Genomic DNA, 25656 nt, shown 5'->3' on the forward strand with positions numbered 1-25656 from the left:
TATAAGGCCGCGCTGCCAGGCGCATGCTCGAGAGCAGAGGTCGTGGGGTCGGCGAGGGGCGGGGACAGGAAAGGGGTGAGGTCGCTGCCGCCTTTTAGAGCTCTAAACGTGTAGCCCCCCTCGCTCCCCTTCTTTGCCTCCTCCCCCCCGGCGCCGGAACCGCGCGTGCGCGTGGGGTCCTTACAGTAGGGGACGGGCCGCGCGGGAGTGGTCACATGACCGCAGCGGCCGTCTGTACAGTAAGAGTCCAATATGGCAGCAGCGGCGGCGGCGGCAGCAGCAGCAGCAGTAGTAGTAGCAGTGGCAACGGCAGCCAGAGGACTGGCTGCCCCCTAGACCCCGGCTCGCGGCCCCTCTCACTGCTGCTCCTCCTCCCTCGGCCAGGGCTCTTCTTCGGCTCCACTTCCCCCTTTCTTCCTCCTTTCCCAGCACAGCGGGGAAAGCCGTGCAGGCGGGCGGGCGAGCGAGCGAGCTAGCTAGCGGTGAGAGGGCGGGCGGCCGGACCCCGGACACGGGAACCTCTCAGCCAATCTAAGCCCCGACATGAGGGAAAAGGGCCGTAGGAAGAAGGGCAGGACCTGGGCGGAGGCCGCCAAGACGGTGAGAGGCGGGGAAGGAAGGACGGGGGAGGCCGGGCGGAGCCCAAGAGGGAGGGAGGGACCGGCGGCGGGGGGGAGGGCGGCTGCCGGCCGGAGGGACGCCCCGCACCAGCTGAGGAGCCTGAAAAACCGCGCGCGGCCCCCGGCGGCCGTTAATGTGGGCTCCGGGAGCGTTGCCGGGACTCGGGCCTAGGCTCGGGCAGTGGGGCCGGTGCCCTCAACGCGGGCAGACGTGACCCTCTCTTGGGTCTTGGGAAGAAGTTGGCGGCCGGCGCCTCCCACTCTGTTCCTTCTCGGTGTGCGCTGCCGGGTATCCTGCAAGAGCGGGCGGAGAACCCTGACGCTTATGTCCGGCCCGGGGAAGCCGGGATGCGGCTGCCGGACACCCGGTTGGGCCGGTGGCATCCAGCCCCGCCATGCCGCTCCTGGGCCCTGCTTTAATTTCTGCTCGGGAAGCCGGCCCTGGGTCGAGGCTCTTTGTTTTGGGCTGTTGTCTGAACGGAAAGTGCGGGCGGTGTTTAGAAACGAAGTAACAGGTGGGACTTGGGGAGGATTTTTTCTGTTTCCGTAGAGACCTGCCGTGATCTGGGCAGCAGTGCATGGTGGGACCTGTAGTTTACTTGGACTGCGCCTCTCTGTTGAAGAGGATGGGGCCCTAAGGTTTGCTTGCGGGGATTCCTGAAAGAAACAGGAGTTGTCTTGTTGGCATTACGTTTAAAAAAAATGAAGGATTTCTTCATCCTAGAGGTGAATTAAGAGTATTGTGAGATTTATTATGAAAATACTGATGAACTCGCCCAGTTCAAAATAAAAATTCAAGGCATGTATATGTTGGACTTGAAACTTTAAAGGAAAGTGAAGTCCATTACATCACTATGGGTGTAACTGTAAACCAGCCCTCAGCATCATTTCAGAATTAGGAAGTGAGAAAGAGAAGAGGTCCGGTATGCCTTAAGAAATGTAAGCAAACATTCAGTAAACATCAAGGAATATATAAAAGTGAAAAAAAACCGTAGTTTTGTGAAAAATATATAAGTGAAAATATATTCACTTATATTCAAAAATATAAAAGTGGAAAAAATAGCACTGCGGCTTAGTACAGTACTTGCACTTAATAGGACGCCTAATAAATGTGGAATAATTGATAAGCCGTACACAGGTAACTTGGGAAAGTATGAATGTACTATTTGTAATGTGTCATTTACAGACTTTGTTCTTGTGATATGCTATTCTAGAAGAGTGGGAAAATACTTAATAAAAATGAAGACAATGCCATCCTGTAACATTTGTAAATTACTTTCTTTGCAGTCATAATGCTGGTGGTACTTTTCCTCCTAAAATAGAAAACAAAATTTGTAGCTCTCTTACACATAAGTGTAAGAAAGTTTCCCCTTCTTCCCCCAGTAGCTATTTTCTACAAGTCTTTTAAATGTTCCCTTAATAACGACTTTTAAATGTCTATCAAATATACATAGTTGCTTGGGAGATTAAAAAAAAAAGGGTAGTGTATTTTTGTTACAACAAAATCCATTTTCTCCTATACTCTTGAATGAAAAGCTACATTTTAATTTATCAGTTAAAAATGGCTACTTTGCAATTCTTGGTAGAAATTGCATTGTGACTTTGAGATGAAAGTTTTAATTTCCTGTGCTTAAAAGATTTAAATATTTGAAGAAAGTTAGTACTGATGAAACATTTCATTAATAGACTGATGAAAAGGAAATTAACTAGTAGAATAAGGATAGCATTCTCATTTTCAAAGGCAAAAATATTTAATCTGGCCATTTATAAATATATTTTCTACTAGATTTAAAATAGAAAAAAGTAGTAGTTAAAATAGAAAAAAATAGTAGTTAAGCTGTGTAGTAAGGCTAAACTTAAAATTAGAGTATAGGTCTGAGTTGGATTAGATTATTATTATTATTTATTAACTCTTGTGACTGTTATCCTAATTTGAGTCAAAACACAAACATAACACTTAACTGAATTCAACAAACATTTGTTAAATACTGTTTCTGTCATCTCCATTGCTTAGCACAATATCTTGCATGTATTCCTGCTGCAGTACTGGAGTGCATTCAGGGCTCTCTTCTAGGCATTAACTTTGCAAAGATGAAAAAAACTGTCCCTGCCCTTAAGGAATTGATAGTTTACTTTGGCCAAGTGATGCCATATCTATACATAACGAGTATAATATAAAGCAGAATGAGAGATCACTTTATCGATCATTACTTTTCTTACTATGTCTTTTATCTCCTCTAAACATGATTACTAGTCTTTAAAAATTATCTCTTCAAAAAGAATTGGCATTGTCTATCACTTCTACCCTTGAATTTTTCTTTTTTTTAATGGTATCATGGAACCCTTTATTCATATGGGATTTTTGTACATTGTGCCAAAGTATATTATCAGAATCCTATATTGAATGGAACTGAATCGTCAGAAGAAACATTAACAAAATCAAACTGGTATGTAATATAATTCATGGGAGTTTAAATTCAGCTTTGAATCCAACTCTTTTGAGCTCTTTCCATCATTCTTGATGCTATCAAAGAGGGCTTGATGTTGACTAATAACATGAGAAAAGAAAACATTCCCGAACTTGGCATTTTGTTTCACTTCAATTTCTCTCTCTCGTTCTCTCTCTTTTTTTAATTTAATAGCCTTTTATTTACAGGTAATATGCATGGGTAACTTTACAGCATTAACAATTGCCAAACCTCTTGTTCCAATTTTTCCACCTCTTACCCCCCACCCCCTCCCCTAGATGGCAGGATGACCAGTAGATGTTAAATACATTAAAATATAAATTAGATACACAATAAGTATACAAGACCAAAACGTTATTTTGCTGTACAAAAAGAATCAGACTCTGAAATATTGTACAATTAGCTTGTGAAGGAAATCAAAAATGCAGGTGGGCATAAATATAGGGATTGGGAATTCAATGTAATGGTTTTTTCACTTCAATTTCTCAAGAAGCATAGTTGACTATAGATCCTTTTACTAGTTAGCTTCTTCCAATTTCTCACCATCCACTCATTCCTTAGTCCCTTGTAATTTGGCTTCCATTCACCTCTCAACTGAAAATGCTTTCTCAAAGCCATAATTGATCTCAGTTTCCAATTCATTTGTCTTTTCTCAGTCCTTGTTTGACACTTTTGCAGGATTGGACACTGTGGTTATGCTTTTCTAGATACTTTTCTCCTTTGATTTCTGTGATTCTGCTTTCTTCTGTTTTTTTCTAGTTCATTATTGTCTTCCAACCCAAGTGTGGGTGTAATTCAAGTCTCTGTTCTGGTTCCTTTTCTCACTTTATTCCTTTATTCCTTCTTAATTCCACTTGTTCAGTTGTCACTTTTCTGCAAATGACAATCAAATCTGTTTCCTAATCTTCAGTTTTTTCAATATTTATTAGATTGATGTCTGTGAGTGCCTCTTTTATGTTCATTATATCCAAACTGAATATTTGTCTTTTCCTGCAAAAAAACTTGCTGTCCCCTCCCAAATTCCCAGTTTCAATTATTGCCATGAACTCTGTTGCTTAGGCTCAAAATTCTATCTTTCATTCCTGCTTTTCCCACAATTCTTATAGTCATTAGCCAAATATTAATTGATTTTGTCTTTGTAGTAGATCTAGGATCAGTTTTTAATCACCTCACTATCATTACTGCCACTCCCTAAGCTGTTGTAATAGTTTTCTAATTGGTTTTCCATTTCCTCTCATTCTCCCATCTTTCCTATCACATTAGCATTCCCTTCACATAGCAGCCAAAATATGATGATATCGATTCCTTGTCCTCTAGACTCAAATCTTCCAATAACTTTTTAATGCCTTGAGGAATCTGGCATTTAAGGCCTTCTACTGTATGGCTCCTAGCATCTTTTCTAGTTTTGTCTTTCACAGTTTTTCTTCATACATGCCATTCAGCCAAACTAGAATACTAGCTATTCCCTGAATTTAACATACCTTCTCCTGCTTCTGCATTATGGTCAGTCTTCCATCTCTGGAATAAATTCTCTTCCTGGTTTAAAAAAAAAAAATCTTTCAATGCTCAACTCAATTGCCAACTGCTTAATGAGTTTCCGATCCTTCCCCCATACTCTAGCCGTGTTTCTCCCCCCCCCCCCCTTTTCTGTTATTCATAGATCTATTGCCTTGATCTATTCTATCACATTCTAGCTTGTATTATACCTTGCCTTCATTTTTTTTTAAGTATGTTTCAAGGAGAGTGATAGAAAAATCAAATTTTTGTCAGCCTAGAAGCTAAAAGCCAGAAATCAAAGATACAGATTCAGGAAATTAAAAGTGTCATGTTACTTTTCTACTTAATAATATTCATGCGTTCCAGTTGTCTAAAGTTGAAATTTCTCTGTGCAACAATGAAGGCCTTCAGTCTCCACTATCATTATTTTCTAGCCTTTTCATATTTTCCCTACAGTAACCTTGTCACCACACTTGGGTATTTCCTTTTTCCTTCCCCCTCTAAAAGGTTCACTTATACCTCCAAGCTTTTGATCACACATGGCTGAAATGTCCTTAGTATTCAACTTTAGAATTTCTGCCCATACTTTATAATAAATCCCTACTCATATATTGTCTACCTGGTCTCCTCAGACTGTATATTTGCTTTCCTCTTTCTAATGATCTATACAAATTTCATGTATTAGAATTGCTTGTTTTTCGCTGAGAGCAGAGGTTGTATCATCTAAACTTCTCATCGTCCCCATCTCATAGTACAGTGTTCCATATTCAAGCATTAAATAAATGTGGTGGCAATCAGGGAGTAGATTATAAAGAGAAGTTGTTTGGAAGAAATAGTTTGACCAATTTAGGAAAAAGATATAGAGAGAGCTACATCTTTAATATTGAACTTTTGAAACCTCAAGTGGTAAGGAAAGGTGATTTCTTAGAAAACTGATATAGAAACAAAACTTTGAAAAATAATTTGACAACTGAAAGAAACTTAAAATATCTCTCTAAAATAGTCAATACAATCTAATTCTCCAAACCCTAATTAAGTAAAATTTAGGAAATTTTGAAGCTAAGAGGGAAAGGGTTAGAAGATTTTTAAGTGTAAAGAATTTGGAACATAAGGGTTTTTAAAAAGGAGAGGTTCTGTGTATAGCCTTGCTATGTCATACACTTAGGCATACAAAGCCTTAAATCCTTTTTTCCCCTGGTCTTCAGTGCTATACTGGAATCTGCAGGAACATTTCATGATTAGGAAATTCTGTTGCCCCTAATACAGTCATTCATTTCCAGAATCATAGAATTTTTGAATTTGAACACACCTCCGAAGTTCAATCCAATTTGTGCCTGTAAAAGAACTCCATTTACAATGCACTGAATTGATGGTTTTAGACATTGCTTGCAGAACTCCAGTGAGAGCATACTCACTCCCCCCAGAGGTGGTCTGTACCACTTTTGTATAGCTCAGATTGTTAGGATTTTTCTTCTCATATCAAAATTTTGCCTTTTTGTGGCTTTTACTTGCTTCTAATTTTACCCTTGGTGCCAAATAAGGGAGAGTTTTAACCCTCTTCCACATGAGAACTATTGAGATACTTGACACCAATCAATATCCTTTTGAATCTCCTCCAGGTAAGACATTCCATATCTTCAGCTGATCAATAATATGAACTTAAGATTCTTTACTTACCTGGTTTCCCTCCTATTTATAATCCAGTTTATTAGTGTTTTTAGGATCTTTTTTAGACAAACAGCTATCAAATTTTGCATTTTTCATCTTATACTTAGGAAATGGATTTCTTTCTTTCTTTCTTTCTTTCTTTCTTTCTTTCTTTCTTTCTTTCTTTCTTTCTTTCTTTCTTTCTTTCTTTCTTTCTTTCTTTCTTTCTAGCATAAGATCTTACATTTCTACTTAATAAAATTTGTCTTAATTCAATTGGGGCCATTAGTCTATCCTGTCAGGACCTTTGGATCCATTTATTCTGTGTATTAGCTAACCCAGTGTTGTGTCATTTGAAAATTTGACAAGCATGTAATCTTTGCTTTTATTTAAGTTATGGATAAACTTGTTCAGCAGCCTAGGACCAAGCATGGATCCCTAGGATACTCCACTGGAACCCTTCATATTTGACGTTGAATGATTAATGGCTACTCTGACTATATGTCAGTTTTGAAACCCTGTAATTGTTCTGTCTTCTAGCCCTATTTTTTTTTTCATGGTAAGCATGAGGTAATTTTTCAAATGGTTTGCTAAAGTCTAATTAAACTCTGACAGCTTCGTATCCTTGACAAGAGAGAAAATGAAATTAGATTGATATGAGCCTCTTTTTTCTCAGTAGTGTTTTATTTTTTGAAATACACATATAGTTTTCAACATTCATATTTGTAAGATTTTGTATAAATTTTTTTCTCCCTCCTTCTCTTGCCTTCCCCCTCCCCAAGATAGGAAGCAATTTGAAAGATGTAAATCCATCTAAACACATTTTTATATTTATCATGTTATGCAAGAAAAATCAGACTCAAAGGGAAAAACCACAAGAAAGAAAAAGTAAACAGCAAATAAAGGCGGAAGTATCATGCTTTGCTTCCTATTTAGTCTCCACAGTTGTGTCTTTAGATGTAGATGGCATTTTCTATCCCAAGTCTTTGCTGAGAATAACTAAGTCTATCATCGTTGATCATCATATAATCATTCTGTTACTGGGTACAGTTCTTCTCTTGAATTTGTTCACTTCCCTCATTATCAGTTCATCTAAGTCTTTCCTGGGATATGAACCTTTTCTTAATACAGGCACAATACTTTTTTTTTTTAAATATAAGCATATAATTGAACTGTAAAATAACTATAAAATCACTGCTACTACCTTTTATAGATCTTTACTAAAATGTAATCTTTAATGCATTCTAGAATTTGCTAAGGATGAAGTAAAAATCATTGGTCTATAGTTTGTAGACTACATCCTTTTTGAAAATTGGGACTTTGGCCCTTCTGTTCTTATGGTACCTCTCCTGGTTTCTGTTAAATTTTAAAGATCATTCATTGACTGCATAGTTCATCAGTCACCTGCCACTATTTAAGGATGTCAATTTATCCTGACTGGGTGACTTATTTTTCACTAATTCAGTGGAGCTACCATACTTTCTTAGTACTCTCTTGCTATATTTGTTTGATACATTCCAATCCAGAGGTTCTCTTTTGAAGACAAATACAAGCAAAATAAGATCTTGATAATTTGCTTTTTTTTTTTTTTTTTGGTCTCAGTTAACTTGTCCATTTTGAAATTGTTTTATTTTCTCTTCCCTATTATGCCTTGGCCCCTTACCTGCTTTTCTTTCACATTGCTAAATTTATTCATGTCTTTTTAAGCATTCCTGCCTTCTTTATATTTCTTGTTTATTGTGGCAGAGGAATATTTCTTTATGTAATTGTACCACAATTTGTATGGTCAAACCCCAGTCAATGACTTTTTACTTTGTTTTTAGTTCTTTATTACAAAAATGCTGCTGTAGGTATTTTGGTATGTATGGGACTTTTTAAAAAATCATTGATCTCCTTGGATGTATGGGTCTTTAAAATCTAAATTGGAAAATGAAATTACTGGGCATTGATTGTCCTAATACAGTTTCTATTATTTTTCTTCCTTGGAATTTTCACTCACAAGATATGTGCTAGCTCATTCTTCCCCTCAGTTGCAGCCCAGCCTAGACACATCTGTGCTTGGTGTCCCTCTATAGTGGAAGATTCTTCAATATTCTCCTACACAGTTTTCAGACCCCTACACTTTTTGTGAGATGAAAGTTTCTAATGCTGAGCCTCTCTCCTAAACCTACCTGACCCTAGAACTTGTTGGTTGATTCCAAAGTAGTCTCAAGGTGTTTACACTTCACCCCATCTGGACCTTGGAGGTCAGGTCCTGGGGTTTTCTTGGGTTGTTTTAGGAGAACTACTGCTTTACTTTAACTTTTGTTTATTTCAGCTGTTTTATGTTTTCTCTGAGGCAATTTCTGTCTTTTTCTATGGAAGAAATTTGGAGAGGTAAAAGTTTTCTCACCTACTCAGTCATCTCAGAATTTTTTCTGTATTTATAGTATTTTTCTTAGATTCTATGAATTTTCTTAGTTAATTTCATGTCACTCTGCTTAAGTTCAAACTGGTATCCTCAGGTGTTTCTGAAACTATTCTCTACATGATTTCTTTTTTTAATATTTAATATTTTTATTTTCCCCCAGTTACATTTAAAACAATTTTTTACATTTGTTTTTGAGTCTTTAGTTGTAGATTCTCTCCTTTATCCCTTGCCCCAGTTCCCATTAAGAAAACTCATGTGAGGTTATGCAAAACATTTCCATAAAAGTCATGTTGTGAAAGAAAACTTCTATCTTCCTCCTTAAAAAAAACCCTCAAGAAAAAGTAAAAAAGAGAGAGTATTCTTCAGTCTGTATTCAGATATACTCAGTTCTTTGTGTATCAAAAGAATTTTTTCATCATAAGTTCTTCAGAGTAGTCATGTTTCATTTTGCTGAAAATAGCAGTCATTTCCAACTGATCATCCCAGAACATTGCGCTTATATTGTACATAGTACATTTTACTTTGCTTGAATTCATGAAGGACTTTCCAGATTTTTCTAAGAGCATCTTGTTCATCATTTCCCATAGAAAAACAATATTCCATCATAAATCACATACCACAATTTATTCAGCCATTCCCCAATTGATGGATATCACCTCATTTTCCAAGGTTTTGCCCCTGAAAAGAGAGCTGCTATGAATATTTTTATATATATTTTTATATACATTATATGTAGTCCTTTTGCTTTTTAAAAAAATCTTTTGTGATTTATGCCTAATAGTGCTATTGTTAGGTCAAAGGATATGCACCTTCATCATGTCTTATAACAGGACTTTACTTCATTACATTTATATATGTCAGTTCTGAGTTGATGGGCACTGGGCATCCCCTTAGTCTCCCACTGTAAAAAAAAAATCATATAAACATTTTGTGCATATAGGTTATTTTCTTCTTTGCTTTTTTAGGGAGTATAGTTATAGAAGTGGTACTACTGAGTCAGGATGTATACATGATGATAATTTTTGGGGTGTAATCCATTCATTAAAAATTCATTAAGCATATACTACTCACTGTGCTAGAATTCCAGAATGGGTGGACCAATTAACCAACAGTTTATTAACGTACCTATTTTTCCATATATCTGCTAGCATTTGTCATTTTCTCCTTTTTGTCATTTGTGGTTGTCAGATATAATCTCAAGAGTTGTTTTAATTTTGAATTCTTGTCATCTAGAATATTTTTTTTTTTTTAATGGTTCTTCATAGCTTGGATTTCTCCTGAAAACTATTTGTTCAGATCCCTTGACCATTTATCAGTTGGGGAATTTTATAATCGTATACATTTAAAACTCCATATATGTTAGAAATGAGACTTTAATCAGTTTGTTGCAAAGATTTTATCTCATTTGCCTGCTTTTAAAATTCTAATTGCATTAATTTTGTTTCTGTAAAAACTTTTTAATTTTTATGTAATCAAGATTGCTTATTTTACTTTCTGGAGTGTGTGTGTGTGTGTGTCTGTGTTTTAATTTCTGTAGTATTTTATTTTTACATTTACTTATAAAGATAGTTTTCAGCATTCATCTTTGTAAGATTTTGAGTTCCAAGTTTTTTCCTCTTCGCTTCCTTACTCCTTCCCCAGGACAGCAAATAATCTTGTATAGTTATTTAAACCATATTCCATATTAGTAATATTGTCCAAGAAAAATCAGAACAAAAGAGAAAAATCATGAGAAAGAAAACACAAACAAAAAGATGAAAATAATATGTTTCAATTCACATTCATTCACTTTGGTTCTCTTTGTAGATGGGATTTTTCTATCCTAAGTCTATTGGAATTGTCTTGGATCACTGTCTTGCTGAAAAGAATTAAGTCTTATCATTATTGGTTATTGCATAATTTTGCTGTCCCTGTGTACAATATTCTCCTTATTCTACTCACTTCACTCAGTATCAGTTTATTTGTCTTTCCATTACTTGCTATGTTTTACTTATCCATTCTTTAGAATTAAGTTATTCTTCAGTGAAGTCTTTTTTTTTTTTTTAAGTTACCTATTAAAATTTTTATTATATTTATTTTCTGTAAAAATGCCTTTCTGTCTAATACATGGTCAGTTTTCATTAGGTTGCCATGCGCATGTATACACATACCCAGATGAATGTATATTTTTGAATTGTTTATCCAGGCCTGACAGGTGAATTGATGTCTCTCACTATATAATTTTGTACTACACTTCTCCCTGTAATTCATTTAACTGTTCCTTTAAGTATTTAGGTAGTGCTGTACCATTTGGTACATATATTTAGTATTAATGTTGATTTGTTCTATGATATCTTTCAGGGAAATGTAGTTTCCTTTTTTATCTTTTTTTAAAATTTTTATCAGTTTTTGTCATAGTTTGTAATCATGATTGTTATCCCTATCTTTTTCCCCCTAAGGCAGTTGGAGTTAAGTGACTTGTTGAGAGCCATATATCTAAGGTCATATTTGAACTCGGGTCCTTCTGACTTCAGTGCTTAGTTGCCCTCCATGCCTGCCTTTTTTTTTTTTTTTTTAATTTTATTTATTTTTATTTTTGTATTATAGCTTTTTATTTACGAATATATGCATAGGTAATTTTTCAGCATTGACAGTTGCAAATCCTTTTGTTCCAATTTTTTCCCTTCTTCTCCCTACCCTTTCCCCCAGGTGGCAGTTTGACCAATATATGTTAAATATGTTAAAGTATAAGTTAATTAAAATATATGTATACATGTCCAACAGTTATTTTGCTGTATAAAAAGAGTTGGACTTTAAAATAGTATACAAATAGCCTGTGAAGGAAATCAAAAGTGCAGGCGGATAAAAATAGAGAGATTGGGAATTCTATGTAGTGGTTCATAGTCATCTTCCAGAGTTCTTTCTCTTAGTGTAGCTGGTTCAGTTCATTACTGCTCTATTGGAACTGATTTGTTTCATCTCATTGTTGAAGTGGGCATATAGTATTGTTGTTGAAGTAAATAATGATCTTCTGGTCCTGCTCATTTCACTCAGAATCAGTTCATGTAAGTCTCTCCAGGCTTTTCTGAAATCCTCCTGCTGGTCATTTTTTACAGAACAATAATATTCCATAATATTCATATACCACAATTTATCCAGTCATTCTCCAATTGATGGGCATCCACTCAGTTTCCAATTTCTGGAAAGAGGGCTGCCACAAACATTCTTGCACATACAGGTCCCTTTCCCTTTTTAAAAATCTCTTTGGGATATAAGCCCAGTAGAAATACTGCTGGATCAAAGGGTATGCACAGTTTGATAGCTTTTTGAGTGTAATTCCAAATTGCTCTCCAGAATGGCTGGATGTATTCACAATTCCATCAACAATGTATCAGTGTCCCAGTTTTCCCACATCCCCTCCAACGTTCCGCATTATCTTTCCCTGTCATTCTAGCCAATCTGACAGGTGTGTAGTGGTATCTCAGAGTTCTCTTAATTTGCATTTTTCTGATTAATAATGACTTGGAGCATCTTTTCATATAGCTAGAATAGTTTCAATTTCTTCATCTGAGAATTGTCTGTTCATATCCTTTGACTATTTATCAATTGGAGAATGGCTTGATTTTTTATAAATTAGAGTCAGTTCTCTATATATTTTGGAAATGAGCATGCCTGCTTTTTAAACTGAAGTATTTTTTTTACTTTAGCCCATTTTAAAAACAATTTTATATATTTTTCTGTTCAAGTGTGTTTCTTAATACATTGTTGGATTCTAGTTTGTAATCCATTCTCATGTTCTTTTTTGTTTTATAGGTGAATTCATTCCATTCACCTTCAGTTATGCTTGGATTTCCTTCTGTTCTATTTTCATATATAATCAGTTCTGCTGTATCATTTGTTTTGAAAACTTGTTTTTGTTTCAATGGATTTAATATACTGGAGAATATTTTAAGCATAATATAAATTTTTATTTTGGTTATTTATAATTTCTTCTGTGAGATAGAGTGTGGGGAAAGCCCCCCAGAAAATTATACCGTTTCACATTAACATTACTATAAGACATAAGTCTTCTGATACTCATTTCCATAGCAAACTAAATGTTTTTTCAAAGTAAGACACCATATCTTCTGATGCAGTAATAGCTATGGGCACCCTTTTTTGCACCATGACCAGAAGCTACTGCCAACTGAGTTTGTCTTTCATTTTGCAGGAGCACAGGCCTATCAGCCCAAGGTGGAGGACATTGCTGCCATTTATTGTAGTATTTATGTATTTTTAAAAACCACTTAACATGTATAAAACTGCAATTGTTTTTATTAGATTCCTAATTTTTAAATATCATTCAACTTTCTGAGTGTTATACTACCCCTATTTTTCATATAAGCCCTGTGGTTATTATTTGATTTCTCATTGCTTTTTGGGAATGCATATATTGTGGTATGGTAGAACTGACTGTACTTTTCCTTCTTTTTTCTTTATAAAGAAGAGAGGGATGAAAGAGAGTTGAGCTCAGCATTAGTACTCTAGATTTGGTATAATCTTATACTTCTTTATCATTTTGATTTTTCCCTCACCTAGGGCTTAACCTACTTCTTAACCTATTTCCGCCTTTTCCCCTCATATTTCTCTGATGAGTGAAATGTATTTCTGTACCCAAATTAGTTGTGTCCATGCATATGTATTGATTTCTTCTTTGATCATTTCAGATGAGAATGAGACTCAAATCCCTTAGCCTCTAACCTTTTCTTTCCTTCTGTATAGACAAAAAGTGCTACCTGCTGTTACTTTGATCTTTTTTTTCCCAGGGGAGTGGGGAAAGAGAGATGATGTTAAAGCTTAGTAGTAGTCACATTATTCCACCAACAATGCATTGGTAAACCTTTTCTTCTTACATCCTTGCCAATATTTGTTATTTTACTTTTTGTTACATTTGCCAATTTGATGATTACAAGTTAAAAATGTGGTTGTTTTTATTTGAATTTTTCTTTATTAGTAATTTGTTGGATTTTTTCATATTGTTGAAATTTTTTATTTCTCCTCTTGAAAAATGCCTGTTCATTTGTTTTTATTATTTTTTTGACAATTGCTCCTTTTATATATTTGAATAAATCCCATTTATATTTTGGATACCTTTTATCAGCTAAATTGTTCCCTCCAACATCTTTTTCTGTTTCTTCCAATTCTAACGGCATTGATTCTGTTTGTGCAAATATTTCATAGTTTTATATCATCAACAATGTCTGTTTGATTTTTATCCTCTTTGTTACTTGTTAGGTCAAGGATTCTTCCTTACCTCCAGTTATGAAAGGTATTCCTTTTTCTGCTCCTCTGATGTGTTTATGATGTAACCCTATAAATCTAGGTCTATTTGAAGTTTATTGTGATATATTGTGTGATATGCAATATGTAAACCTAATTTCCTCCAAATTATTTTGTTTTTTTTGTCATATCCTTATAGAATAATTACTTTTGTAACCTGTACTATTACTTCCAGAAGGATTGTATAAATTTGTAATTGCAGCAGCAGTGAATGAGTATATATTTTTACTACTATCTTGTGATCATTAAGTTTTGCTATATTTTTACATATTTTGGGGGATAAGACAAGATATTTCAATTTTTTTCCCCCTGAGGCAGTTGGGGTTAAGTGAATTGCCTAAGGCCACATAGCTAGGAAGTGTTAAGTGTCTGTGAATAGATTTGAACTCGGGTCTTTCTGACTTCAAGGCTAGTGCTCTATCCACTGCACCACCTAGCTGCCCCTTCAAAAAATTTTTTAACATCTCTTTGATAAACATTTTAAAGATGTTTATTAACAATTTGTTTTCCCTTTTGAAGATTGTTGATCTCCTCTGACCATTTACTGTTTGTGGAATGGGAAATAACATGAAATTTTAATAGCACTTTACATTTTTTACTTTATTTTTACTGGACCTATGATTTTATCACTGTGGAGAGCTCCTCTACTTATTTTACTTATGCAGACCAATCAAGAAGTCTTATGAAGTACTATATTCAGGCACTGTGGTAGGTGCTAAATGTACACAGAATTGAAGCTGTTCCTGCCCTCAGAAGAGAGATGTTTATACAAAATAAATACAAAGTAAATTTATGATATTCATGTGTACTTATAAACTGTAAGCTGTGGAAATTAAGAAAAGTTTCCTATAGAGTAAGGGATCTTAATTTTTTTTTTTTATATGTCGTGGACCAAATTCTGGCTGTCGGGTGAAACCTAGGGTCCCATTTTCAGTTAGTTTTTAAATACATGGGATTATTAAATAATACCTAGCATTTATGATTTTTTTTAAGTTGGCAAAATGCTTTATAAATATTCTCATTTGATCCTCATTATCTCATAACAATCCTGGGAAGTAAGTTTTATTTTTTCTCCCATTTTTATAGATGAGAAAGCTGAAGCAGAGGGAAAAATCTAGTTATTATTATCAAAGGCAGCTATGTAGTCCAGTGGATAGAGTGCTGGACCTGAACTCGGATGCTTGCAGAATGATGTTGAGCAAAACACTTAATTTCTGTCTGTCTTTGTTTATGTATTTATAAAATTGGAATAATCAGTTGCTAAATTTTTGCAGATTAATCTTCCCATATTAAGAACCTCTGATGTAGCAGATATTTCTTGAGATAAGTTTTTAAGGAAACAAATGATTTTAGTATCAGTAACAATGTTACAGCTTGTTCTCAGAGAAGAGCCATTGAGAGGTGAAGATAATTGGCAGAGTCTGCTCAGAGCTTTGTCAGAGGCAGGTAGGACTTGAACTGGGTTATTCTGACTTTTAACTCCATATCTTTTCCCACTATACCCTCTTTGTTTCTGCTGTATGGAGTATAGACACTAAATTTTTATCATGTATTTTTGTCATAGATATTTTTCCCATTCTGTTGTTCCTTTTTCTTCTTTTAGCTGTGCACTTTAAAAATATTTCATTCTAGTTAATTACATCACTCATCTACTCATTCTTCTATTTATTGAATCTAAAGAAATTAAACTAACTTCCACGTTTCATTTCATTTCCTCCCAAACTTTCTAAGCTTAAAAAGAAAATGTTTAAGCCCTTCAACCAGCAAGGGTTGTGGTGTAAAATGTGGGTCAAAGTTCCTTTTCCTGTTACATTGACAACTAATTTTCTGAAATACATTTATGAAAAAATTGTTTGTCCAGTTTTTGTTTTTGAGAGCTTCATCCAATACTAATACTTCTGTATATATTTGATTATGGCTGGCCTATTTAATTCTAGTTTTCTAACTTTTACTCAATAAGAGAGATTCCTCCCTTCCTCTTTCCTTCCTCCCTCCCTCCATTTAGAAATAGTTTATCCTGAGAGCCTTCTTTTTCTAAATAAGTACAATTTATAGAAATTATACAGCCAACTTTTATGAAATACATAGTCATGTACTATGTTTTGTTGAGCTGAAATATCATTTCAGTTGTAAAAACAATCTTGTTCCAAAAAATAATCACAAACCTTAATGGATCTGAGAACTTTTTACAGATATACCAAGAGAAAGTCTCAAGCTAAACAATATTTTAAATAGGAAAAGTACCCACTTTTTTACATGGGAAAACTTATATTTCTATGGCTTATTTACATAGATGCAAGTTCTTTTTTAAATAAGAAACCATTACAGAAATTCAACTTACATTAAGCATAGTTTAAAAGCAATATCTAACTGCCTTTTAAAATATTCTATAAGCAACTTTGGCAGTTTAGAAATAATTGCAAAAATCACAAAATACTGTTTAGCAGTTTCTGCTTTGAAATAGTAAACAAATATAACATTTTCTGGTACAGTTTTTCAGTATTCCAGTTGGTTCTTTAGGACTTATCATGAATAAAAGCCTTATTGCAATTTCCCTTTAAGTTCCTTCTTTTGGCAAATGGATTATAAAGGATTATAAAGAGAGATTAAGAAGCTAGGAATCAAATTGGATCAGATTAACAATTTGATTGGAATCAAATTGAAATCAGATTAAAGTATTATAAAGTTGAACCATTACATTCATTTACTCAAATCAGATTGGAAATTAAATCAAATGCATTGTAGGGGGAAAAACTTCTTAATGACGAATTACTACAATATATTCAATTAACTATTATATAGTTAAATAATTTGATATGTCATGCTATAGCAGTGTATTGATGTATTCTTTCACATGACAATTTTTGTGTAAGTTAATTAAGCATTATGTGAAATGCTTAAAAGATGCAAATAGTTAATTTAAATTTTAATGATACTCTTAAATTCAAGTAATAACTTTTATTTTGATTCCTCTTCAGATTTCAAATTGAACATTGTGTGCCTAAAATTCAGCATCCTAAATATGTATTTTTTGCATATGCAAAATTAGTATAGATCATGTCTGTATTATATCATAAAATTTTGGCAAATCAATATAGTACTTTGTAATATAATGCAATCAGACTTACATTGGGAATTATATCACCTTAATGATAGTATTCTCTACAAAAATTTTACTTATGTGCCAATTGAGAATGCCAGTTAATTTTTCAAAGCTAGTTACTTTTGTACAAATAAAAGACTTGCATTTGGATTTCAAGTAGTATACTTATTTCTTTCTAAAGAAAGTTATTACAGCATGAAAACTGGTTGGGCAATCATACTTGAAAAGATAGTTCTGTTTCATTTTGGACTTGGTCCAAAATTGGGTAAAGTCTCATGAATTACTTGCTACAAAATTCAACCTTATGGGGATTCAATATATGCCAGTTTCTGGTCAAGGTATCCATTCGAAATATTCTTAAACTTTCAAAAATTGGGAAATTGATATTACATGATATTTTCAGTTAAGATTCTAATTGATCTTTTATATTGGGAAGGGCTGTATTGAATTTGAACTCAGGTACTTTTGACTCTAGGACCAATATTTAATAATTGGAATACCACCTGTAAGAGTGTGATAAATATACATGGGCCCTATCCAGAAATATGTTTCTCTCTTGTCTTTTAAGAGTTTATTTTTACACTGTTATTGTGCAAATTACATTAAATTCATACAATTCCTTTCTGGTTTTTTTAAATAGCCAATTTTATAGTATAAAAGATACAGTGGTTTGTCCAGCCATTTCCCAATTGATATATACTCCCTTAGATTCTTTTTGTACATATGGGTCCTTTTCCTCTTTCTTTGATGTCTTTTTGGCATAGAACTAATAGAGGGCTCAGTGAGTAATAATAGGTATGCAAAATTTAGTGACTTTAGAGACATAATTCCAAATTGCTTTTTAAGGTGGCTGTACCAGTTTACACTATCACCAATTTTCAACTAAGTTTTTTTCTCTTCCCTAGTTTGGTTTCCCCATTACAAAAACAAAACAATAAAATCTTGTAATATGCAAAGTTCAAACAATCATTGGTCATGTAAATATATATATATGCTACAGTATGCATTCTAAGTCCATAATTAATTTCTCTCTCAGGAGGTAGGTAGCATGACTTCCAAGGAGTACTTTTCTAATCAGAGCTCAAATCATTCAAAGTTTTGTTTTGTCTCTTTAATCTTGTTTTTATTCTATAAATTGTTCTCACTTAAAACTCTAATCAGTTTATGTAAATCTCATCAAAGCTTCCTCTGAAACCACTGTCATCATTTTCTACTACCAGTATTTCATTACCTTTATGTACTATAATTAAACTATTGCTCAATTGATGAACATAATAATTTCTATTTCTTAGCTACCACAAAAACTGCTGCTATAAATAATTATAAATAATTCTGTACATATGGATCATTTTTCTCTTTTGGTGTCTTTGGGGTATTTTGAATTCTCTTAAAAATTCTTTTGAAGTAAGTTTTGATGCCTTTTTTCACAACATTTATTTCTGGAGCTATAATTTTTCTAAATGAATTAATTTTAGTGAAAGCTGCAGATGTATGGCATCTCATAATTTCTTAAAGATGAGAAAAGACTTATAGAAGTACCATTTTTTTCTTGACTACATTATTTTTTTCCCTTTTTTTGGTGATTTGGTTAATTTTAGGAGGAAAGTTGCCCTTTTAGACCTTGCAGTTGAATGGTCCATCATTATAGACTGACATAGGCTCTAAGTACAAAAATGTCATATGTTTATAGAGATAGATGCAGAATGATAATGCTAGAAACATTACAACCGAGTAGATTGAGGAGAGATAGAAATGGGATACCTAAATGAAATTGGGGTTTAATTGAAGTCTAGCGGCAGGTTCGGGGTACAGGGAGTCAAACAGAGCTCCCCTGCAACCCCCTTTGGTTTGGCACAAGGATACTAAGTTAAATGAACTCTGGTGGTGGTGCAAGTCCCCAATAAAAGCATTTATTGGCCCAAAAAGGTAGATTGATACAAGAGGTTTATTATGGGGTTTGGAAATAAGGTTAAAGTATAGTTAAGGAAATAGGCGAAGGTAGCCATAAAGTTCCTGTGGACAGAGGGTCCTGACATGCCAGGCGTAAGATTAGCATGTTGGGACCTCTGCAAAGAGGGGGTCCCAGCTAGGCCCTTTTTATAATGGGAGATTTAGCTAGAGGGGCCTGTGGGTGTACCCCCAAGCTCAGATCCGTGTAGGGCTGGGACAGGTCCTGATCTTCTATTGGAATTCAAAGGAACCAGGATTTGTGAATCAAAAGGTCCTTGATTGATAATTACATTAACTAGGAGGGGTTGGGAATCAGAAAGAAAGGAATAAGCCAATTTTTAAAGGGACCACACCCGCATCAAAATGACAGCTATAGGTTTTGAATTGAAGAGAGAAAAAGGATACCATGATTGTCCATCTGAGATTAACAATGAAAACTGATCAATAACTATTTTCTTTTCTTCTGCTTCACACTTGAAATCAAAGAATCTTTTAGTTGAAATAAATTTTAGAGAGCATCCTGAGATAAGGAATGTATATGAAGATAGGAATGGAGAAAAGAGGGGTGAGCATCAATAAATGGGGAAGATCCAAAGCCAATCATTAAGCACTAAATGCAATCCCTCCAAATTTAGGGAAAGAATCACAGTACATTGTCTATAGCGAGTGAACTCTTTGTTGACATTAGAGGTTCATAATGAGAAAAATAAGGTCCATGAACCTAAACTTCATTTTCTGGGTATTCCAGCAACTGATGCATGATTTTTTTTTTTGGTCCTCGGACTGTTTCTGCAAGTTTCTAATTCTGATTTCTAAATTAACTTAATTTTCTAAAGCTTCTTGTTCTATGAACCTTAATTTTGCATATTTTTTTTTTAGATATTCCTGGTCCTGAATCCTTTTTACTTTTTTTTTTTTTTTTGGCTGAGGCAGTTGGGATTAAGTGACTTGCCTAGGGTCACACAGGTCTGGAGTTTTTTGAGACAATATTATTTTGACAAATATTATGTTTTAGCTGTGAGAAATGTTTTTCTTGCTCAACTTTTCCCCCCAATACCATTTAAGTTTTTTATTTTCAAAACATATGCAAGGATAATTTTTCAACCTTGACTCTTGAAAAATCTTGTGTTCCCATTTCCCTCCCCTTTCCCCCAAGATGGCATGTAATCCACTATATGTTAAACATGATAAAAATATATATTAGATCTACTATAGGCATGCATATATATAGTTATCTCTTGCACAAGAAAATCTGATCAAAAAGTAAAAAAAAAAAAAGAGAAAGAAAATAAAATTCAAGCAAACTACAACAAAAAGTGAAAATGCTATGTTGTGATCTACCCTCAGTTTCCACAGTCCTCTCTCTGGGTGTAGATCTTTCTCTCCATCACAAGTCTATTGGAACTGGTCTGCAGTATCTCATTGTAATTCAGGAGAAACTTGAGCAAGACAGAAATTAGAGAACACTTTAATAATTTATTAAATGGAGAGATATACTGGGACCAAATGGATCCATGGTTGGTCCCAGGGCTGAAGGAGAATCCAGCACTAAATATCTGGACAGCAAGATTTTCATAGGATAACAAGAACGTTGACATAATGAGGGAGGTACCTGGCTGGGGATAACCTAATGGGGGAGGAGGCACCTAGGATGACACAATGGGGGGGGGGTACTGGATTACTGATATTCTAATGATGTCTAAAATGGATAAACCTTTATCCTGTCAAACATTAAGAAGGAATGGTTAAAGCCTAAAGATATAAAACCTTTATCTCATTGACCCTTTAAGAGGGAAAGATTATAACCTGAGGAGAGAAGTAAATAGGACAATTGGAGAAACTAGGTCAGGACATTAAAAGGAAACTGTGGCACTACATCATTGTTGAGAAGAGCCACATCCATCAGAATTGATTATCATATAACTTTGTCATTGCAGAGTACAATGATCTCCTGGTTCTGTTCATTTCACTTAGCACCAGTTCATTTAAGTCTCTTGGGGCCTCTCTGAAATCATCCTTCTGATTGTTTCTTATAGAACAATAATGTTCCATAACATTCATATACCATAATTTATTCAGCCATTCTTCAATTGATGGGTATCTACTCAGTTTCCAGTTTCTTGTCATTACAAAAAGGGGTGCCACAAACGTTTTTTGAACATGTGGGTCCTTTCTTTTGGGATATAAGCCCAGTAGAAACACTGCTGGATCAAAAAGGTATGTGCAATTCCAGCAACAATTCATTAGTGGTCCAATTTTCCCACATCCCCTCCAACATTTCATCATTATCTTTTCCTGTCATCTTAGCAAATCTGGGAAGTGTGTAGTATCTCAGAGTTGTCTTAATTTGCATTTCTCTTTTTCATATGACTAGACATGACATTTTCTTCCTCTGAAAATTGTTCATATCCTTTGATTTTTATCAATTTATCAATTGGAGAATGGCTTGAATTCTTATAAATTTGAGTCAATTCTCTGTACATTTTAGAAATGAGGCCTTGATCAGAATTCTTGAATGTAAAAATGTTTTCCCAATTTATTGCTTCCCTTCTAATCTTGTCTGCATTAGTTTTGTTTATACAAAAACTTTTTAACTTTATATATAATCAAAATTATCTTTGTGTTCAATAATGATCTCCAGCTCTTTTTTGGTCACAAATTCTTCCTTCTTCACATCTGAGAGGTAAACTGTGATGCCACAGTTCTCTTTTATTGTCCTGCCTGGATTTCCCTGATTCTCAGTTAGGTTCTGCAAAACCTCCCCTCCCTCTTTATCAGAATACTTGATAAAGATAAAAGATCTTATGTTTTAGAAGATCAGAATGCTTCTCCCTATCCCAAGCTATTAGAATATCAGATACTGTTTTATCAGGATGTCTCTCCTGATGTCCCAGGTGCCTCCCCCTGATTATGTCATCTCATCTCCAGTGGCTTACCCCACCCTGTCAGAGTCCTGTTCCCTCTTTAAGCACTCTGACTCCGCCCCTGCCTCAGTCTGCCCCTGCCTCTGAGCCACATGTATACATGTCATTGAGAACTCATTTTGGTGGCTGGATTCTTGGAGCCCATAGTTTCATTCAGCCTTGGGACCAAACCATGGATCCATTTGATCCCAGTATATCTCTCTATTGAATAAATTATTAAATACTCTCTAATCTCCATCTTGTTCAGTTTCTCCAGCATTACAAACTATCCTATGTTTTTCTAATTTGTCAAGAATATCAAATTGTCAAGTGATCCAGAAGCTCTGCAAACCATTTTACATCCGAGAAAGTATTTTCACAATTACAGTTGAGGTTCAGAAAATACAAGATCTCTCTGCTTATTTTCTGTTGATTATTTTGTATAAAAAAAAAAAAAAAGAAAATCCTCGAAAGATTTAGGGGGAAAAAAAGATAATTTCAATTCCTCTGATGATCAATATCAAGCAAAGACAGTTTTGCTGTCTTGGAGGATGTTTAGAACTCAGCTGAATGAAAAAAACAATTGATTTAGAATTCATTCGCATGGATAAATTAAAAGAGGTGATAGTTGAACTCATAGGAGGTGAAGACTTCACTAAAAAAGTATGTAGGTAGAAAACAAAGTCTTGGATTGAGTCCCAGCTATATCAATACACAGGATGGGACATGCACTATAATTCTGCCAAGAGACATAGGAAAACCTAGGGACATATGTCTATGAAAATTGAGATAGGATTAGGCAAGAGGTATCAGATGGTGGAGAAAGTTCTTAGGGATGAAGATGGGAAAATGACTATTGGCTTTAACAAAATAAATCTTACTATGAAGTTGTGAATGACAATTCAGTTCAATAATACCTTCCCCTCCATAGTATTTTATTTTTTTCCAATTACATGTAGTTTTCAACATTCACAAGTTGCAAAAATTTTTTTCCCTCCTTTCCCTGCCCTTACCCCAAGAACATAAACAATCTGATATAGATTCTGTACATATAATCATTAATAATGTTTCCATATTAGTCATAATATTGCTGTTGCTATGTACAGTGTTCTCTTGGTTCTACTCAATTCACTTAGCATCAATTCATATAAGGCTCTCCAGGCCTTTCTGAAATCATCCTGCTGATCATTTCTTATAGAACAATAATAATCCTTAACATTCATGTACCATAACTTATTCAGTCACTCTTCAATGAACAACCACTCAGTTTCTAGTTCTTTGCCACAACAAAAAGGGCTGCTGCAAATATTTTGGCACATGTGGGTCCTTTTCCCTTTTTTATCTCTTTGGGAATTTTTTTTTTTTTTTTTTAATTTACAAAGCATGGGTAATTTTTCCAACATTGACCTTTGCAAAACCTTTTATTCAAATTTTCCCCTCCTTCCCTCCACCCCGTCCCTAGCTGGCAGGTAGTCCAATACATGTTAAATATGTTGAAATAAATGTTAAATCCAATATATGTAAACATATTTATACAGTTATCTTGCTGCACAAGAAAAATCAGATCTAGAAGGAAGAAAAAGAAAAACTGAGAAAACAAAATGCAAGCAAATAACAACAGAGTGAGAGAGAATGCTATGTTGTGTTCCACACTCTGTTGCATGGTTCTCTTTCTGGATGTAGATGGCTCTCTTCATCACTGAACAAGTGAAACGGGTTTGAATCATCTCAATGTTGAAGAGAACCATGTCCATTGGAATTGATCTTCTTATGGTCTTGTTGTTGCCGTGTATAATGATCTTCTGGCTCTGCTCATTTCACTTAGCATCAATTCATGTAGGTCTCTCCAATCCTCTCTGAAATCATCCTGCTGGTTGTTTGTTACAGAACAGTAGTATTCCATAACATTCATATATCATAATTTATTCAGCTATTCTCCAATTAATGGACATCCACTAGGTTTCCAGTTTCTTGCCACTTCAAAGAGGGCTGCCACAAACATTTTTGCACATTTGTGTCCCTTTCCCTCCTTAAAGATCTTTTTGAGATATAATCCTAGTATAAACACTGCTGGATCAAAAAGTGTGCATAGTTTGAAAACTTTTTAAGCATAGTTCCAAACTGCTCTCCAGAATGGTTGGATCCGTTTATAGTTCCACCAACAATGTATCAGTGTCCCAGTTTTCCTACATCCCCTCCAAAATTCGTCATTATCTTTTCCTGTCATCTTAGCCAATGTGAGAGGTATGTAGTGGTATCTCAGTTGCCTTAATTTGCATTTCTCTGATCAATAGTGATTTGGAGCACTGTTTCATGTGGCTGCAAATAGTTTCAATTTCTTCATCTGAAAATTGTCTGTTCACATCCTTTCACCTTTTATCACTTGGAGAATGGCTTGAACTATTATACATTTGAGTCAGTTCTCTATATATTTTAGAAATGAGGTCTTTATCAGATCATTTGGAAGTAAAAATGTTTTTCCAGTTTGCTTCCCTTCTAATCTTGTCTGTATTAGTTTTGTTTGTACAAAAACTTTTTAGCTTAAAATAATAAAAATTACCTATTTTGTGATCAATAATGATCTCTAGTTCTTCTTTGGTCACAAATTCCTTTCTCCTCCGTAAATCTGAGAGCTAAACTATCCTATGTTCTTCTAATTTGTTTATAATATCATTCTTTTTGTCTCAATCATGAACCCATTTTGACCTTATCTTGGTATACAGTGTTATCTGTGGGTCTATGCCTACTTTTTGCCATATTAGTTTCCAATTTTCCCAGCAGTTTTTATCTCACTCAGATATTCAGTCAAATAGTGAATTCTTATCCTAAAAGCTAGGGCCTTTGGATTTGTCAAATACTAGATTACTGTAGTCATTGACTATTTTGTTCTGTGAACCTAAGCTATTCCACTGATCAACTTCTCTATTTTTTAGCCAGTACCAAATAGTTTTGATGATTGCTGCTTTATAATATAGTTTTAGAACTAGTAGAGTTAGGCCACCTTCATTTGCTTTTCTCTTCATTAATTCCTTTGAAATTCTTGACCTTTTGTTCTTTCTTTGGGAAAAATTATTCAGGCCTCTAGGCCTGAGGTCTATATTTAACTTATAGTTAATATATAGCTATATAGCTATATATAGTTAATATTTCTGGCTTCTTTTGTGTTATTATAGAGAAGCCCTAAAATTTAGAGATTAAATTTAATGTTTCCTGGATAAGTAATATTTTGACTCCTGGTCATTTGACAATTTTTTCTGTTAGAATTGTGGTCTGATGGTGATATTTTTCCTTTCTGTGGTATATCACTTGTTAATTATTTGCGAGAATCATTTTGAAGTGAAAAATGAATAAGAGTAAAGACAGTGATCTATTTCATATCATATCATTATCATATGATATTGATGAGGTCCTGGATTCCTAGGTGGCGTTGGCAGAGAGAGCTTGAAGTACTGATAAATTACTTCCTGAGGCAAGCAGGAAGGGACACTGATGGGAATGGTTTAATCTTAGAGACCCATCCTCTATGAAGGTTATAGATCTTGCTGCCTCCAGCCAGAAATCTAAGTTATGTCAAACCCCTGAGGTTAAATTTCCCCCATAAATATATTCAAGGCTCAATCTATCTTTCCTGAATCTTTTTTGGATCGGCCCCCCACAGCGTTCTATCTCATGGTGTGTTTTCTTCTCATCCCCCCACCATACCTCAGGTCTTTCTCCTTTTTATAGCTAACTTAACTCTTTTAGGGTGCTATACTATGGA

The 25656-nt window shown here is 34.8% G+C and overlaps 1 protein-coding gene across 4 annotated transcripts in view; it reads left to right on the forward strand.

The window, feature by feature from the left end:
* The first annotated feature begins 264 nt into the window (after nucleotides 1-264).
* Nucleotides 265-25656, forward strand: part of ASXL2 (ASXL transcriptional regulator 2) — a 127905-nt gene continuing 102513 nt past the window's right edge. For 2 of the 4 annotated variants that reach the window (XM_031951424.1, XM_031951425.1), the window contains exon 1: nucleotides 266-600. In XM_031951424.1, the coding sequence (XP_031807284.1) occupies nucleotides 544-600 (57 nt within the window). In that variant the 5' untranslated portion in view covers nucleotides 266-543. Of the gene's footprint in view, nucleotides 601-666; nucleotides 1136-25656 lie in introns of those variants that run through there. The other 2 variants (XM_031951426.1, XM_023494593.2) reach the window with 2 other exon arrangements.

The sequence above is a fragment of the Sarcophilus harrisii genome, chromosome 2 (assembly GCF_902635505.1).
Source record: "Sarcophilus harrisii chromosome 2, mSarHar1.11, whole genome shotgun sequence".
In the NCBI taxonomy this organism is placed as follows: Eukaryota; Metazoa; Chordata; class Mammalia; order Dasyuromorphia; family Dasyuridae; genus Sarcophilus; species Sarcophilus harrisii.